Below are 19252 nucleotides of genomic sequence, written 5' to 3'. Positions count from 1 at the left end.
TAAGTTATACGATAACAGTTGCTACGAACCTTGAGGTCACGATTCGCCTGAACTCGCGAAATTAACAGGAATATGGGACAAGAAACGTCCAAACATCAGGGCGGCAATTCACAAAGTACGGACCGATTTGCTACTTGCTAACGGTATAAGTGTGAACTGTGTATTACTTATAATCGTTACGTATCTTGGGGTCAAGTAATGGTTGCGATGAGCGGATTACACGTGTGCTGGTTTTGTGAATAGATAGGCCCCGTGATTGATAGCTTGTCCAACATAGAACCATTAATTTAGCCAAGTTTTATCAAAATGCCTTGTTTATAGGAATATAGGATTGTTATGACCTTTAGTCATTAGGAAGAATATGACCTATAGTAAAAGTATTATGTTTCTTGGAGATGCTGGAGAACTTAAGCTCTTTTTGCCTGTGTGCAAGTTTGCTGATTGAAGCAGGTCGCTGTACACACCTTTTTTGTATGAGATAAAGATAACAGTACTTTTATTTTAACAGGTTACCTATTGACATTGCTTAGTCAATTAGTATTTATTTAAGGTATTTATTGTTCTGAATTATCATTGTATCGCGGCATTTGACCTGGTCGTAAACTACAGTTGTACCTACTAAACATGTAGGTATATATATATATACATATATATATAGATATATATAATTTACCTCTGATATTACGCGTTATTTTACCATATTGCATGAATAATCACTTCGAACCGGTTATATATACATAGCTCTGTCCATACCTTTTTAGTCGTATCACATATTATATTGTGCAACGAATATATTTCTAAAATCAACAAAAGATATTATTTATTACACTAGGTAATATAATTTGAAAAAATTTAACATAAACTGACACATCGACTATCTTTTAGCATGCGTCCCAGCTAGAATATGCAGGCCTAGAAACCTACTTCGATGGAGACAATTTGTGAAATGCGAAAGAAAAACGCAGCGATCTCGGTCACTTTTACATCAACCGAAAGAAAGAGACTGGACTAAAGACAAGCTTGTAGGTACAGCTGGATGTAACTGTTTGTACGGGTCAAATCTTGCAAGTTAAATTTGACCCACTTCCCGGTTTCCGATGAAGTTGAAAAGCATACTGTAAGTCGAGTGACAATGCATAAGATGGTACAATCGAGCTGATCTGATAATGGAGACAGAAGTTGGCCATAGGTACTCTGTGATAAAACAACGCAACCTAATTGTGTTGGGGGTTTTTAGAATTGTCTCGATGAGTATTAATTGCCTGTGGAAAGAAAAGTACAGTCAGCGATAAAAGCTTGTATCAAAAATGATTTTTTTGCCAAAAACTTATTATTATTGTAATACTCGTATTGACGTGATAGCTTTACACCAGTGAGAACGATTACTCTCTCCAACCAAACTCCACTCGTGACGGGTCACATATCGTCCCTAAATCGACGTAATAGCAAGCCAGCTTACAATCCCCACCTAACTTGACCTCCAAACGTTGAAAATTACACTAAATATAGAGCCCAAGTTATGCTGGCGACGATATATTTATAGAGCAATAATATGACACATTTAGGTCAGAGTGACAACTGTTCCCTGTTTGTAAAAAAGATCCTATATTCGTACGAAATTCTTGTCGGTTACTTCTATTAGGGAAAGGAGCTCTTTGTATAGGGTAAATGTCAGTTTTATAGACATTTTGTTATTGTGCAGAGGTTTCAGTTTTGACATGATTATGGATGGCTAACTCCGGAATTTTGTTAATCTTATTTTGTAGTAATGTGAAAACATCCCTTCTATCATAAGTAAATATTATACGTTGTTTTTTTTTTCTTGTTTTATATTAGGTACTTACATAGTTTCTACAATTTTGACCGCCTTAACAAGATATGTCTTTTTTTATTTTCATTGGTACCTATCACATATTTTCTAAACGTTCCCAAGAACTAAATAGGTACCACAATACCGAATTTCCTAAAATTTTAAAATAAGGAAAATACGTACCTATTACTTTCGTGTTATTTGATATCCATTTCTGTACAGACTCTATCGTTTGATATTTCATATTCTTTGATAAAACGACGATGAAAATAATATATTTTATTATTTATTAAACTTATCTCAAGGTAATAAAAACATGGCCATGTTTATTTTTCAAGCGTGGTAACGTTACATGTCGCTACGTCTGTATCTCACATTCTCGTTTGCATAATAGTAGTTTATTTGACTGATACATAACCTTACAAAAATCGATACTGTAATAACATTAAAATACAGATTTTACCTACTACCACAGACAAGAAAGTTCTCATAGTAAAATTGGTTTTAATAAGGCTGGTCCTTTCCTACGGTTTCTGAACGCATTTTAGAGCACTAAAAGGACTGTCTAATTTTAAACATAGACAGAGACAATTATACTATCTCTGTCTTACACTAGTACTAGCACCCAAAAGAAAAGGATGGGTATAGTTTTTTGTTCTTATTCACTGACAAGATTTGCTATATCAACTATAGTTTGTCAAAGGACTCTCATTTCAAACACAGAGAGAATCATACTATCTTTGTCTTACACTAGTACTAGCACCCAAAAGAAAAGGATGAGTATAGTTTTCTTTTCTTATTTACTGCCAATTTGGTTTGGTTTGGTTTTGTTTGATATGTGCGTAGATAAACATCCAAACAATCCCGTATATCAAGCAAAACGTACATATTTATCAAACGCAAGTTACATCAGTAACATTCACGAACCACCCTTTCTCGATACGATACGCCACCCCAGAAACCGCACGGCTCTTACATAACAATAATACCTTTCTACAGCCTTCATGATAAATAGCTAACTATAACGCCACGTGGTTCAATAAAGTATGCGCGGTGAGACAGCGCCATCTGTGGGGTGGTAGTAGAACTAATTGGCGCTACAGCGCGCTTTTCTAAGGGTTCATGGTAAAGTGTGGATGGTTGACCGTGTGGCGGGTTTGTGCTTTACAGCGCCGTTAGATGGCGCTAACAGTACCGTTTGAAAGGATAAGTCGGAAAGTCTATATAGTTATTTGTTATTTCTTGTGATTTTTTATGGTGTTTTTGTTTGTTTCAGCTCTCGGAGCTCGAGCAGAGGGTGCTCGAGGCCGAGGGGCGGGCCGAGGAAGCAGAGGACAAGGTATGTTATAATGTTACTATTAAGTTTTATTTTTTACGCTTAAACCTTTGTCTATTGTAAACCCACTGTAAGACTCCTTAGACACCAGTTATGGCCAATAATAGGAAAGCAGCAAGTCATGTTACTTACTCTTAAAAACAAAATATCAAAACCTGATAAACTTACCTTTTGCTTCATGTTTTATGAAAAAAAAAACAAAAGCCATTCACAAAGGTGTTGTTTTTGATATCCCTTGCAATGTGCAAGTCAGGTACCATCATAGGCAACAAGTTAACCAATTTTGAACCTTAAACAAACGGGACAAGGTCTATCGAAGTATGTATTCATTTGTAGCGTCAGCAAACTACCATTAATCCTGAGATCTTTACACGAGGGGACCTTCGTCAATCTGTTTTGATCCAAAATGTTTTTAATCAATTTATACTTGCAATAAGCAAGATTCTATGGTCAGATTTTGAATAAACAAATCATATTTTATATACGTATTTGCTAATGCTAACGCTTACGATAAGAATGATGAGAAGAATCATTAATGGTTAACCTAAATGTTTATATATACCAACTAACTACAAAAAATATCCAAAAGACATCCAATCAGTCTGACAACTAAGTTTTAGTCAGTATGCCGACGCTTTTAGCGTCTGTCAAACACAAGAGGCCCGTTTATCAAAAGCTTGTTTGTAGCTTGTAATACAAGTGGAAGTCCCTTTCTAACAAAAGCTGTCAAAAAGGGACTTCCACTTGTATTACAAGCTACAAGGTTTTGATAAACGGGCCCCAGTCCTAGAGTAATTAGATAAGCCGTGCTAAGAAAATCTGCATTTCCTTAGTAGCAGGCAGCAGTATACCTTTATCGCACATCGCACCAATGAGTCAGAATCAATCATCTGTTTGTATGGGTATAACCTTAACTGATGTACTTTTAAGAAGATATAAAAAAAAATAAAAAATGAAGTACAGACAATAAATTATTTAGGGTAGGTAACGTGGTGCTAAGATAACAATCAGTGATAGAAAAAGCCAATCAAAACTTAAACAATATATAGAAATAGTCACAACACTTTTCGAAGGATTGGCATATCGTTTGATGTAAGATGGTCGTCTTAGCTTGGCTAGTCCTCTACGAATGCTGCAATAGCAATAGCAAGTCACCATCCGAATGTCGCCTTAATTAACACACACATAACTGCGTTAATTCAGTTATAGCTAAACGAATAAACACAGCATAAATCACTAACTAAGTAATCAATAACTTTAATAATAATAAGTACCGGGAATTACTGGTCAGCGATAATAAAACTGTCAAATATGGCATTAACAGCTGGAAAGTAGTAAATTAATTATTTTAGGGCGGCTTATTAATTAACGGTTCGAAAACTTAATTAACGGCGGTGGTAAAATGCTGCTGGCTTATATCCAATTAATATCGGAATATGGTATTTTATTACTTAATATTTTGTTATAAAATACCTAACTCAATACCTACTTCGGTTACTGTTGTTAGTATGTCAAGTCAACCACCAAATTAAAATGAAATGAAAATGTAAAATGATTTATTTCGTTCTTATCGTTTACCTACAAAATAAGAATCAAGGTTGGACTTTCCTAGTAAGCATATGGAATACTTGTGTAGGAAATCCCGCTCCTCTAATTAACATTGTCACTATATTACTACAGTACAGAAAACATGTAAATTCAATTATATTAAATAAAAATAAAAATAAATCAATTCAAATTAAATTAACACAAAATTAAATTAGAGTCAGATCAAATTAAATTAATGAATAAAAATAAATTAAATCAAATAAATAAAATTAAGACAATCAATTAAATTAGATGGTAACATTTAGCTGAACTAAATTAAATCTGAAAAGGACTGAAATTCTTACCAGAGACTCGGGTCTCTCTAACAAGTTGGAAAATTCAAGTTTCGTTTTGATTATTAGTCTGAAAATCTGATCAAGTCTTGAATCAGAAGACTGAGAAGACTCAAATTAAGGATTCGAGTCTCGACCAAAACTAACGAGTACTGTATGTAATTATTAGTTCAGCTTCATTTTATGTTCACAAAAGTAAGCGGCACGTCATAACGCACCTTTTACGATGACTGAGGGATGGAGCCTGGGGTCTAGGGTGCGATTAAATATACTGACAGAATAACAGTAAAGCTACTTCAGATTTTTCGACATGATATAAACGAGGGTCATATACACAGAAAAACAGAAAGTCTCTTCTGTTCCTGATAGTTATGGAGCCTAATCTCAAGCGAGTTACATCGGCTAAAATCAATATCGTATTTTAAGATTTGTCGCCCTGGGTCCTTCTGGGTTTACCGCCCTACGGCTGATCAAAACTGCCTGCGAGGTTCGGCTTGCATAGCCCCTCGTCTCGTAGGCCACCACTACGTATCAAGGACCCTTTTGACCCCAGCGTAAATATTCCTTCAGGTGGTACATCAAAGTTCTTAATTTTCGGATTTTTTTTTAACTTAATACAAACAATAGGAACATTAAAAAAAGTACATTCTCAGAAACAATCATACCTAATTTAGAACCTATATTTAGATCCATATTCCTAAACCGTTTTTTCTTTTGTATCACCTGAAGTTTAATTGCATTGATCAACAAATCTATTCTACCATTCTACCTGATCTTTATACTTAAAAGAAACTAGGGGAAACTATTTAGGAAACTTATTAGGATGTTTCTGATTCCTTCGCCGGCCGGTGCGATGGTAAATATAAATTATAATGGCGTTATATTTTCCTTATTATCATTAATTTCCGATTTGTTTTGCCGACGGTACACAATCAAGCGCGGTGCAGGCTCCGGCTATTGATTCTCCAAATTGCAGGATTATGACTTACTCTGCCCTTTGTTTTTTCCACGTTTCTCTTTTCCAATAACATGACATAAGTGGATATTGATGTTAGGAAGTTGTAGTACTTACCTATTTTGATGGAAGAAAGGCGACATGAAGGATTAAGATTTCATATTTTTTGGACGGTGGAGTATGGCTATAAGTAGTACTTATAAGAATATGTTGTAGAAAATTCTAGTATTAAATGGTTTTCATTCAAAGAAAAATGCATATGCATAAATATTCTGAAAAGGCGGCTCCATCTCTAACATTTTTATTTGACAAGGTTGTCAAAGGTTGGGAAGAAGAATAGTTCTGTTACTTTTTTTAAAAGTTTGCGAGTGAAGCATTTCATAGCTTAAGGGAATTCCGGAAGATATGTCAGGTTACTTGAAATACAGATACCTGACAGAAAATAACACAATTTACAAAGTTACTGTAAGTTATAAGTTACTGTCTTACAGTCAACTACCTTTTGCCTTATTGCCTATACATATTGAAACTTAGGAAGTCTGAAGTGAAGTTGCAGCTTATCAACCCTACTGAGCCATTTGCAACCCCTACGTAATAAGAAATGTATCAACGAGCTTCCCTCATACAAGACACCTGTTCAGTTACAAGTTACCTATCACAATATACTGACATTATATACTTTGCTATTCTTATGAAAGATAAATATAAACTAGCACGCAACCCGATTTACACAGGAATCTGCAAAATTATGCAAACGCAACTGCATTGGAAAAAACATTCCCATAATAAAATATTCTGTGAACATCGATGACATAATAACGCCGTGATTTTAACGCTCACCCCTTGCTCTATCCCAAAAAATTTTTCGCAACCAAATAACATTGTAATTTAAACTTTATGCTAGCGTAATAAAAACTAACTGGTTTCAATTGAACTGAATCGTTAATGTGGTATTAATTGTATGGGGTTTTCTATATCAAAGCCCTGGCAACAATGGAAAGTCGCCCTTCCCGGCCACCCTTCGCGCATGCGTCCCGCCTCACTCCAAGCGCTCCATACGCGGCAACTTCGTTCCAAATACTGTATATACATAACAAAATCTCCTATCAATTTAACTCATAAATACTACAAGAAACATCCTAATAATCCGTCTATATTCAAAACGAAAGTGTTTAAACATAGCATAAAATAAAATATAACGCTTTTTCATTTAGAAACGCCTGCTTTCTCCAGCCAATATACGTGATCAATAGATTCTCTTTAATTATTTGTGTTACCGAAAACTTCTGCTTTGAGTGTGATATTACGATAAGTCGTGACAACGAATTGCTTTAAGCAAATAATATATTATATAAAATAAGTGTGTCCTAAGTCAATTTATTGAGTGTACCATGTCGAAGCCAACGACGCTGAAGGCTCACAGACTGAGTGCAGAGTTTGCTGAGAAACGAGGACAAGCTATGAAGAAAGCTGATCCTAACAGCTCATAGCAGCCGGCCGTAAGTACTAGATTTACTGTGCTTTTAAATCTAATCTACAATATGTGAGTTCAAGTTTAGAATCCTGACCTAACATAACTTGGCTGAAGTTTTGTTGTTATCATATTTCTCTTTCATCGCCAGTCTAATAAAAATCTATTTTTCATTTTGTTTTGATATATATTCAATTACTTAACATTGATATTTGCGGTAAAATAAAAAATCAATTCGTTCTACAAAAATATCTCGACGATATGTCAAAATATCTGATGCGATTTGTTTATTGAAATTATTTCACCGCGTGTACCTATCCTATTTATACACGTCATGCGTGGTTGGAACGAGTTCCTTATACCTAAAAATCCATTTCAACCTATTTAGTCATTCACTCCTAGAGGCAAAAGCTACACGCTTGACAGTCATGCCTAGCTACTGTCTCTACCACTTTAATTATTTGCATGAAACGCAAAAATCAATTTATAATTCATGGGTTTATTCTAGTATTTTCTACGATTCCTAGGTTATACAAGGGCGTAGTTGCATCGTACGCTAAGCACATGACTTCAAACGAACATGGCGGCTTCAGCTGGCTGACTATTGCCACTGCATACGCGAGCACAGACGAGTAGAGGTTTAACGTTCGCCAGTGTAATGTGATCTCTAGATCTATGACATCTACGCGTGTTCTAAGAATACACTTATTTTGGTTTGTTAGAGATCTTGACTCGTCCATGCTCGGTGAGCGTTTGCAATGTTTCGTCGGTCCCAAACGCGCAAGCGCGCTAATTTCCCTCCATCTTACTCGTTTCATTAAAAATTAGTTCTTGAAATGCTCGACGACCTTGTGCTATTTTCCATAGTAAGGATATTGAACTGAGAAAACGTCACCCGTTGACCACGAACGCTGTAAAGAGTTCGAAACGTCGGGATGTATTATAAATTCAATATACGCGATATAATCCGTTTTCATAGTTTTATTTCATGAGAAAACGGTTACAACTTGCTTATGTATTTATGTCTACAGAGTAAAATGTTTTCTTTGGTTTTCCTTTTATGTTTAAATTTACTCGATAAAGTTAGATTGGAGTAAGGTAAAAGTACGACTTCTCGTTGTTAATGCAGGTATATCGAACCTTCATCAGCTATTAGGCTTCCTATTTAATGTGTTAATTGCATATTAGCTAATCAGGCATCGGGGGTCACTTTGAAATATGTTAATTTTATTGTTAAACTTAAGTATTGCATGCTTTATGGCACTTAACCCTTTGAACGCCAAGAACCCCTAAAGTGGTCGTTACTAGTCGTGCCCACAGTGACAAGGACCACTATATGTGTTATGGCGGACGCTGTCAACGTTACCTTGAGACTTTCAAGTAAAGTTTACATTCGCTCGCTTGCGCCCGTTATCTTGGCGTGACAGTGACGTTTTTGTTTATGACATAAAACGTTCAAAAGGTTAAACGTTTCATGTTTTTCAGGGTTGAGATTAAGTGCATGGCGTCTTAATAACTATTCGTCTAAGTGACGGCAGTCTATGATATGAGTTCATAACATATATAAGAACATTTTATAAAGTTATCACTTCACTTAATTTTTGGTAAAAGTAAGCTAAATGTAAATACATATGTACATACATACATAAGTACAAGGGCTAAATTCGACTTGTTTTAATAATATAGTGTAAACGATTCACTCCCTATAACGTCAACATGTGTTTGCCTATAGCTGCTTTACTTTAATATTAATTACTCTTTATAAAACGAAAACTCTGGAGCTTCATAAAACGTCCGGTCCCTTGAGTATCGCTATATAGTTTACACTGCTTATAAACTTGATTAAGTTGCGAGCTTTCAGAAAAGTACAGTCAGCATGAATAGTAGCAGATGAAACAACGCGCCAAAAGTATCTGCCATCTATAAATTGTATAGACACAGATGTCAATCACAATGAAAAAATCAACGTTACGCACCTAAGGTTTATCTGCAAGTGCTGATATGTATAATAATATAATAAACAAATAACAAATAATAAACGATGATCATCAAACTCTGGTCAACGTGAGACTCGAACCCACATCCTTGGATTGCCGGTCCAATGCGTTACCAATTTCGCCAGCTGACCATCCGTCAATCAACGCGAATTTAGTCATTGCAACTGTGACGTCACTAGCGACATCTGCATATTAAGGTTCACAACCTTGACCACCTCTGAGGACATGCGTTTGCGCATGACTTACCTCCCGACCACACAACATGGTTGTGTTAAGCCGGCCGGCCTGGATTGGTAACGCGTTGGACCGGCAATCCAAGGATGTGGGTTCGAGTCCCACGTTGACCTTAGTTGATCATCGTTGATTTTTTTATTATGATTGACATCTGTGTATATACAATTTATAGATTGTAATAATGTGGTACGTCCCACAATAAAAAAGGAAAAAATATATTTACATTTAAGTATCTGCCATTATGGAATACTTTTCCAAATAGGAATACATCTCTACAGTTCGCGTTCAAAGGTATCTGTAACAGTTTAATTGTTCTACATAACAAGACATATGTATACTCCGCTACTTTTGATGCTGACTATAGTATAGTCCTTTAAAAATATGAAGGTGATTGTAAAAAGTAACCTACAAACATTAGTAAGTACAAGAGAGTGAGTCATAGAGTGCACTAACCCCGCCAGACGGCGACCAGTCCGCGGATTTTGCGCGACGGATCGGATAGATCAACGATATTGGGGTAATGCGTGGGTAATGCCATATTATTGTCATGTGGGACATTTTTAGACAGACCATATGGAAGACGAACATGCCTACACCTCATGAAATGAAAACATTGATAGAGGACTTAAAAGTATGTGGGAAAAAAGAAGTAACGCTCTCTAACATCTTCAACGCGTTTTTATGATCAATTAAGTAAGGCTTGTTTGTCACTTGCGAACCTATAGAAAGTTATAGTTGTAGTAATAAATGTAATAATGGGGTTGGCCGGTCGAAATAATTAGCAGATGGCGTCTGCATAGCTTGCCCTGTCAATCCCTAGAATTGTGTCAATTTTTTGTTTTATTAATGCCCTGGATGCCAGCCCTTTAAGCCAAATCTCATAGAAAAAGGGGCAAGCTATGGTGGCGCCATCTCTGCAAACCTTTGACAGTTGCCAACCCCATTTATGCAGTCTGCCATACCTGTTATTAAGTTGGTCGCTGTCAAAAACTAAAATAGAATTGTAAACAAAAATATCGGTAATCAGTTCTAATGTAACTTGGTGGTATAATAATACAATAAATTACGATGACGATGTTCAGAGGGCTTAGCCAAGATACCAATCGTTTGCGTCGTACTCGCCGTAACGAACGAAATCACTTACATGTGCGACTGAGAGACATTATTACTAATAATTTAGTAGCGTATCGTTCGCTACGGAGCGAACGAACGGCATCTTGGCTAGGCACCCAGGAAAGATAGAGATTTCCCTTAAGTTTAAGAAATTAAATTTTAGTACATAGGTACATTAAATTTATTTTGAGAACTTTCTCGGTCATATATTCCCAAATAGGCCACAAGGGTATGAAAAGACGGTTTTATACGTCAAGTTAAATTAATGGTTGTTCGAAAAGTTGAACCAGTGAAGTAGAAAAAGCCGTGAAGAAACTTTCTAGATCAAAGTTTTAGTCTATGCAAACACAAGTTTACATTTAAGATTCATATAAGGTTTATCAGGCAAGTAGTCCGATTCCCCCCCACGTATTAACACGAGTGAGCTTAAGTATTGTTGTTGTAACACGACAAGTTTGACGGTGGAAAACATATAGGTACAAGTCTGGGACGGAAACTTGGCAAACTTGCTCCACTGTGAACGTGAGCTAACCATGTTTTACTCTGTCGTATGTACTAATCTAACTTCTACGAGTTAATATCTATTCGCCAATCACTAGCAGAATATCTGCACTGACAAGGCTCGTCTTCAAATGAAGATGTCAACGTCAAGTAAGGGCCAAGGGTACAGTTTCTGCGATATAAAGACGTTTTGAAGCGCTCTAAACTTGCGTCATTTTCACTAGTGTTGGATGTTGGGTGGAGCTTGGGGTTAGATCAGAATGGGCGAGAAGATAAGTAAAGATGTACCATAAACTCAGGTAACTGTAGTCCAATACTGCAACAATACTACAATATATAAATATGGAAGCTAATACGGAAAGCTCAAGTTAAGTTTGTAAATTAATTCAACAAACTGCATCTGACCCGCATACTAACTTCGCTACTCGTACTTTACATAAATTATAAAAGGATTTAAAAAAAAACATTTTTGCTCACGTCCAGAATCTGCGGATGTTTTCCTCGGAAAATATGAGGTTTACTTTAAGGCTAAAGAATATTAAAAAGTGTTTCAAACTACAGCAAATTGCAACGGAAAGTACGTACGTGGTTTATATGAAAAGTTTTATGTAACAAGGTAAGCCATTTTGTAATTTTTGCTTGTTAAAGTAGCGTAGAAAATTAAAATAAATAAAAAAGCTACTAATTAGTGGATAAAACAACAGCATATACCGTAAAAGCTCGTTTTTAAACTTAAAGAGCACAACATAGTTGATATACACAATTACACACAAACAATACTCGCACCCAAATATGAAAATCTTGAAATATAAGTCGGTTAAAAAAGTTTTCCATCACTTTCCTTCCCTTTCATATCCTTTAAAAAATAACTGTTACAATCAGTCCCAAAGTGACAATCCGTTAATAGGAAGTACACAAAGTACCTACCAAACTACCAAACGTTACCTTTAACATCGTTTTATAGCTCCAAATCGTCGATAACATGTGTTCACACTGCAGCGTAAACGGTGAACACAGAATATAGGAATAATATTCCCCTTTTGATGTTGAACGAACATAAAGAATTCAGGAATAATTTTCCCCATAAAGTAAGGAGTTGCAAGGACGTTGTCATAATTCCTGTGCACTATCGAGGTAGGGTTGTGCCTTTTCGTGATTATTTTATAGTATTTCATATTTTATGCACCAGTGGTTTGGTATTTTTTTAATGCACGGTGTGTTTCATAAAGCAAGACACCACAGTACAGATGTGCAAGTTGCGAAAAGTTTCCGAAAAGCTGGAAAAGTTTCAAATTTCATTAAACAGAAAAAACTAATTGGAAATGGAAATGTATAATTTATTATAATAAAAAATATGACAAGTTTCCGAAATTTATCCAAGTGGAAATTTTGCAATTTTGGAAACTCCTCTCGCACATCAGTAACCACGATCTTAATAACGTCTAGGCTTTTACTTTGCAAAAATGCAAATCTGAACAAGGTAGATTGTTCTCGGGCCCCAAAATTTTTTTGGCTACCCAAATGTTGTTTTGGTAATCCAAGAGAAACCTGACTAATTTATTGGATAGAACCTTTAGAAGCATTTTAATTTATGCTAAACATATTGAAATTGCTTTGTTGTTTCTTTGGCAAAGTGGGTATCAAATCTAAATAGGTATATAAAATATTTTAGATTCGTGCACGGTGCTTAAAATTGACACTGACAGCCCTGGCAGATATTGCCTTAAATCACACCAAAAATCTCAAGGCCATTCACCAACTTTATCATTGCTAAAAGATTCGGCAAGTGCCAAGTTAGCAACCCTAAAGAAACTCCATAATTCATGAGTCTGCACATAGTATGACGCATTGCGCATTTACATAGTAACCGGCAACTTTCCCACATACATATTTAATGCCAACATCCACTCAAAAAGCGACTTTAGTCTTTATGATGTTAAGTTTTACTTTCACGAAGAAATATAAGGGTCATGTGAGCTTTCGAAAGTTACCTAAGTTGGGCATTTCCATAGATTCCCGATCCACCATTGGCCCCAGCTGCCGTACCGTGGCAATACATTGGACATTACGCATCTTTACCGATGTATGGAAATTGTAATGGCGTTTTTTAAATCAATTCTCTAGTTGTGTGATATATGGCTTCGACCGATGGGTGAAAAATGCTTTTATAAGAAATCGAATACCGTTTTATCGAATCATACTACTTTCATATTTGCAAGAATTGTTTATAAACTGCCTAGTTTAATTATATAATTAATGATAATACGTAAAGATACATTATAATCATTTAGATTTTTTTTACTTATATTGAAACTTGATTTAATAAAAAACTATTAAGTGACCCTATTCGATTCATCAAAATGACAAATCTTAACGACGTGAATTAGACGTGAATAGTCGTACAATTTTGCGATATGAGAAAATTTGGCATAATTATTATTTATAATAATTTATAATGGCTGATGCGTAAAAAATGACAATCGAATAGGTCCCCATGTTATTTAATACCTAAATGGATATATACTACATGCAATGGATTCGAAAGAATCAATATCAGAGTGCAATATCTGGAGGACGTCACGTAACGGGCCAGGAAGTGAACACTTCCTTCACCTTATATATATTCGGCGTCTGTCCGTCCGTCACCCCGATGTAATGGGAATGTTATTACTAGTATTATTCTGTATTTCTGTTGTTCACATTGCCTGCGCGAGCGTGGATGTGGCGACTTCTTTTATGCCACGTCGGTGGCAAATAAGCATACGGCCCGCTTGATGGTAAGCGGTCACCGTTGCCTATGGACGCCTGCAACTATAGGAGTGTACAGGCGCGTTGCCGAACCTTTAAAAAAACCTGTACACCTTTTTTTTTTAATAAGTAACTGATCACTTCCCTCACCTTATCTATATTCGGCGTCTGTCTGTCCGTCACCCTGATCTGATGTAATGGCGTGTGCTGTGCAAGTACCTACTAGTCCGCGCGCGAATTCCGTGCACGGCTGAGGAATGTTAGGAATGTTGGGTGTCATGACAGAGTAGTGTCATTTTGTACGTACGGGCGCGGCGTACACCCACTTCCTCGACCTCCGAATGCATTGGCGCGGACAGTATGTGAGCATAGGTGCCGTAGGTGAGTCCAATTTGTTGACTAATATCCTGCGTTAATTAAGATGTGTCATTGGAGTTATCTTAAGACCTGGATGTTCGTAGACTCTACTCATTAGGCGAAGTCAAAACTTGAGTTTTGAAGTGTCAACAATAGTCATGCTGTCAATTTCTATCGCTAGTAGATACCATTGTTGACAGTGAACTGAACATTCGTAAAACTATGGGCAGTTAAGTGTTATATATTAATACATATTACCAACCCAAAAATATATGAGTATGCTTGTCTTATTATAATATTATTACTGCCAAATAATTTGACGTCCTGCTTATTCTGGTTCCTCTAACCCTGTTCTCTGCAAACAGTGCAAACGATTGTAATAGCAGCTCTATCGGCGCGTGATTGGATTTGCTTATTGAAGATTGTAAGTTTAGATTATTGTTGTATCGTCTCTCTGAAAGTAAATGAAACAGTTGAAGTAAGAGAAAAGTTGAATACTCGGTATACTTACATTGAAACGGAAAAAAGTATTAGAAAGCATTTTTTCTTTCATTAATAAATGATTGTCCTAATACACAAACAGGCAAAATGTGAAATTGGCTCCCGTTTTCTTAATCCCTGATTTCTAGGTCTCTTCGACGTAGTGCGTCGGAGGCTTTAACCTATAAATTTCTTTTTTTTAATACTACGTTGGTGGCAAACAAGCATACGGCCCGCCTGATGATAAGCAGTATCCATAGCCTACGTCCGCCTGCAACTCCAGAGGTGTTACATGCGCGTTGCCTACCCTAACACTCCGCACTCTCGTTGAGCTCTAGCAACCTTACTCACTGGCAGGAACACAACACTACGAGTAGGGTGGAGTGTTATTTGGCTGCGGTTTTCTGTAAGGTGGAGGTACTTCCCCAGTTGGGCTCTACCATAGAGTAACTTATACTAGAGCGGTACTGTCATAGTAAATTTTGTAACCCCAGTAAATTCACTGCCATCTGTCGAAACACTTTAAAACTAAAAATAAATATTTATAACAATACGATAAAATGTATTTAAATATGGATAAATGATTTATTTATTTGCATTAATTATTTTTATGATTTTGACCCATGTTCTTTCACTGATATGCGATAAAATTGTTAAATAACAAACGAAACCGTCAACGCCATCTATACGACAGTAAGCCAAAGCTAGTAGCGCCCTCTGAACGAGAATTAAATTTTCTTGATTTTCGAGGCACGTTTTTTCCTTAGACTGTATCCATCTATTACGGAGTTATATCTATCTTTGGCTCTACTCTAGATCTGGAAGGACATCCGCTGTGCTGTGCCCTACCACACAAAGCGAGAGCATTAATTGGCTGTTTGTCGTATGTAATATAACACTTTTTGATTATCTACTTACGGTAAATCCTTAATGACATTTTAGGTACATCCAAAAAATTACTAGCAATTTTACGGCATGAAATTCCATCAGTTCCAAGTTCCAATCCATCCCATACTTGTGGGATCGACAGGTCAAAGGCGGTTATCGCACTGAATGCGATTCGCACGTCGCGTCGCTCCGTTGTTTGAGTTAGATAACCGCCAGTGTAATCTGTGTGATAAGTGTTAACCGCCAAAGTTGAAAACAAAAAATAGTTTTTTAGTAGGTGTACCTACATATCGCGTTGTACTACGTGAACTACATGAAGTCAGTTTTAGGTACTCGCCATAATGTGGCTACAGTTTTTTTGGTTGCTGTCTTTAGGAATAAGCGCTTAATAGACCAAACCTGCACTCCTTATTGACGAGCCCTCAAATTTACTCGGTCGGTCGGTTATTTATTCGGTGGTCAAACTAGCTTAGAGCCCACCTGCGGGCTTAGCACGGTAGCATTTTTATCGCCTGTTACCATGCCTGTCACGTTCTAACAAGTATGTAATTGCGAAAGCCTTCAGTCTCCTTGCCAGTCTCAATTAAATAAAGGTTAATAAACACAATGTAGGTAATTGCTAAAACAAACCACTCTCAACAACGAAGCTCAAGTGCTCAACCACTCAAATATAGCAGCAAAGGCTAGCGACAGCAATTTCGCAGCGTTACTTTATGGCCGCTGCCTAGACAGTTTATTGCAATCGCTGCAACACTGCACCGGAGCGGGGTATACCGATTTTTGCACACAGATATACATATACTTACTCAGGTAAACTATGAGTCTACAAAAAATAATATATATAGTCCTCCACATCGATTTCGATGACGGCGACCTCAACAATCAAGGTTTTTCCCTCTCATGAGCTCTTATGTGGCTGGGCAGGGCAAACTTACTTAACTAAAGACACTTGCACTGGCTAAATATAATAGAACCAAGTGAGGCAGTGACATTATGAACGTCATATTTGTATATAAATTTTGACATTAGGGATGACTGCCATTTTTAGTCATTGTAAATAGCATGCAGATATAGCTAAATCCGACTCTACGTGCATTGCCTCCAAAATGCTACGAGATCACCGATGTGCATTGCAGTAACTAATTAAATAATTGTTTTATAAGCTGGAGATAGCTCCAGCTTATAAAACAATTATACCTAACCTACACCTAATTATATTGGATTGCATAGGGCCTCCAGTGAAAACTTAACTTGTGTCTTGTCCCACGAAAGATTTACTTAAAATTGATTTACTTGAAATATTTTTATAAGAAGGTATGCTCACTTACACATATGCAACCTATTTTCTTACTATAATGTTTTAAAATCTAACTAAGTTTCCGAGACTTGAGCGAACTTTAACTTCTTAATTAGAATCTTCGCAACTTTTTACACGGGATGTTTACGTTTAACAGTACTCCTTGGTACATAGTTAAACTTAGATGCACTTAGCGGGTCTTAGTTCTTACTCCGTCCCTAGAGTAGTGTTAAAGCGGGTTTACACAATACAGACTAAACTCTTCATTGCGCTTATTTAAAGACATCAGATAATCCCGAATTAACACGCCCTTCAATCTGAATGCAATACCTATGTATAATTAAAGTGTATAAGGAGCTTAACCACCCCCGCTAGACCCGTTTTTCTTTATGATACTAAGTGTTGGACATCCCATAAACAACGACGACGTTAAGACGAAAGTGGACAACCGCGCGCAATCGCCTTTCCTGCATACAAACGTAATAGTCCTCATATTCCTCTATTTATATTAACATTATTGACCCCTTTCCTCCTAACGTTGGTCCAGAAGGATTCGAGGGATGTATAAGTAAATAACACTGTATAGCTCAAAACAGAAAACAATGGAAAAGACAGACATGCTGGTGAGCCCACCCCAGATGATAGGATATAAGGCTTAGGACAAGAAGTCCTACTATGCCATCTTTGAGTTCAAACCAACCTCACCTACATCTCCTACAAGCCGGTCTGTCCTACAACGGACGAGGCTTCTGGCAAAGGATTTCCCATTGAAGTTGCGAGAAAAGACGTCAGTCGCTTCCGAAAACCAAACTAAGTAATTGCCATATTATTATAAATTAGTGTTTAATTTCGAAAAAAATTTAAGAGTAGGGTCAAGGAGGAAACAGTGGCACGGTCAGTGCCACTGTAATAAATGGCACGGTACAAAAAAGCCTGGTACAGTCGCTCACTCATCCTAATTTCAACACGAGAGAGGCGATATTTTAGCGACTGAGCCACTGTTCGAGCTGAGCCACTGTTTCTGCCTAGACCTTAAGTAAAAGAAAGTTTACTTGAGATATCTCTTGAGATTCACAAACCGAGGTTTTTTATATCAAAAACATCAAAATATATCATCTAAATACGAAAAGGAGAATTTATGGAAGATATATAAAAGCCGTATAGACTTGATTGTCAGTGGACTGACTGTTAGCAAAAGTGTGTGGACCCGCTTAAGACAGCTAGTTTATTCTAATCCCTTGGGCCGCGTTAGCCGAGGGTACTTTAGCATGACTAATAGAAATACAACGGTGCTTACCGAGCACAATGCTAACGGTATGAGGATATTATGTGTTATGGGTTATGTAGGAGGGATTCAACCGCATTTCCGTCTGGTAGGTATAGTATGTTTTTGCAGCACTGTTATGTACTGTATACATATGAAGTTTATGTAACTAAGTTTTTACTAATGTGGTGGTATCAATCTAGCCCCAAACTAAGCAAAGCTTGTACTATTGGGTGCTAGGCCACGATATACATACCTACTTATAACTATAGATAAATACATACTATACATACATTTAATAAGTTCTCTTTTCTCCTAAACTTTTTCTCTGCTTTGCTCTAAATTTGGCTACTAGATTACGCTTTATCACGTGAAATAATTTTCTGGTTTTTTTTTCTGAAAAATATGAATGAACATATTGAATCGTTCATTCTGTGACTTTCTACCTGTATTTCTATACGAGTCATTATATTAGCTGAATGACCAATTTCAAGACCAGGCTATAGCTTGGTTTCCTGCGAACTTTACTAAATAATCGGTCCATCTTGTTATAGGCTTTTCCACTTGTATTCCACGAGTACGTGATCGCCACTCAAGTTCAAGAACCTTCCTACCGTCCGTCCGACGTCCGTTTTACGTGCGCTACGCCCCGCCCACCACCATTTTCGTCCCGAATAACTCTTAATAAACAACCCTTACTTACCCGATTTTTCGTTAAACATGACGTGTAAGAATGGCGCCATATTTCAGCGCCAATGATATATACCGCCATTTAGAAGGTATTACTCATCATGGCCGCCAATCCGCCCTTTTACATTACACGCGATGTTTGAACAGTTGTGACTAAAATGGACACCCTATTTGCTCATGTTAACTAAGGCATCATGGAAAGACAAGTTTAATTAATAGAGACATAAAATG

General features: G+C 36.8%; 1 protein-coding gene across 1 annotated transcript in view; it reads left to right on the top strand.

Annotated features, from left to right (window-relative positions):
* LOC134748027 (uncharacterized protein CG43867) overlaps positions 1-19252 on the top strand; it is a 425760-nt gene that overhangs the window by 347282 nt on the left and 59226 nt on the right. Inside the window, exon 6 of the mRNA XM_063682745.1 lies at positions 3087-3149. Within this exon, the coding sequence (XP_063538815.1) occupies positions 3087-3149 (63 nt within the window). The remainder of the gene's footprint in view (positions 1-3086; positions 3150-19252) is intronic.

The sequence above is a fragment of the Cydia strobilella genome, chromosome 15 (genome assembly GCF_947568885.1).
Source record: "Cydia strobilella chromosome 15, ilCydStro3.1, whole genome shotgun sequence".
NCBI classification, from domain to species: Eukaryota; Metazoa; Arthropoda; class Insecta; order Lepidoptera; family Tortricidae; genus Cydia; species Cydia strobilella.
Note: the sequence above shows the minus strand (reverse complement) of the source record. Positions and strands in the feature narration are given on the sequence as shown.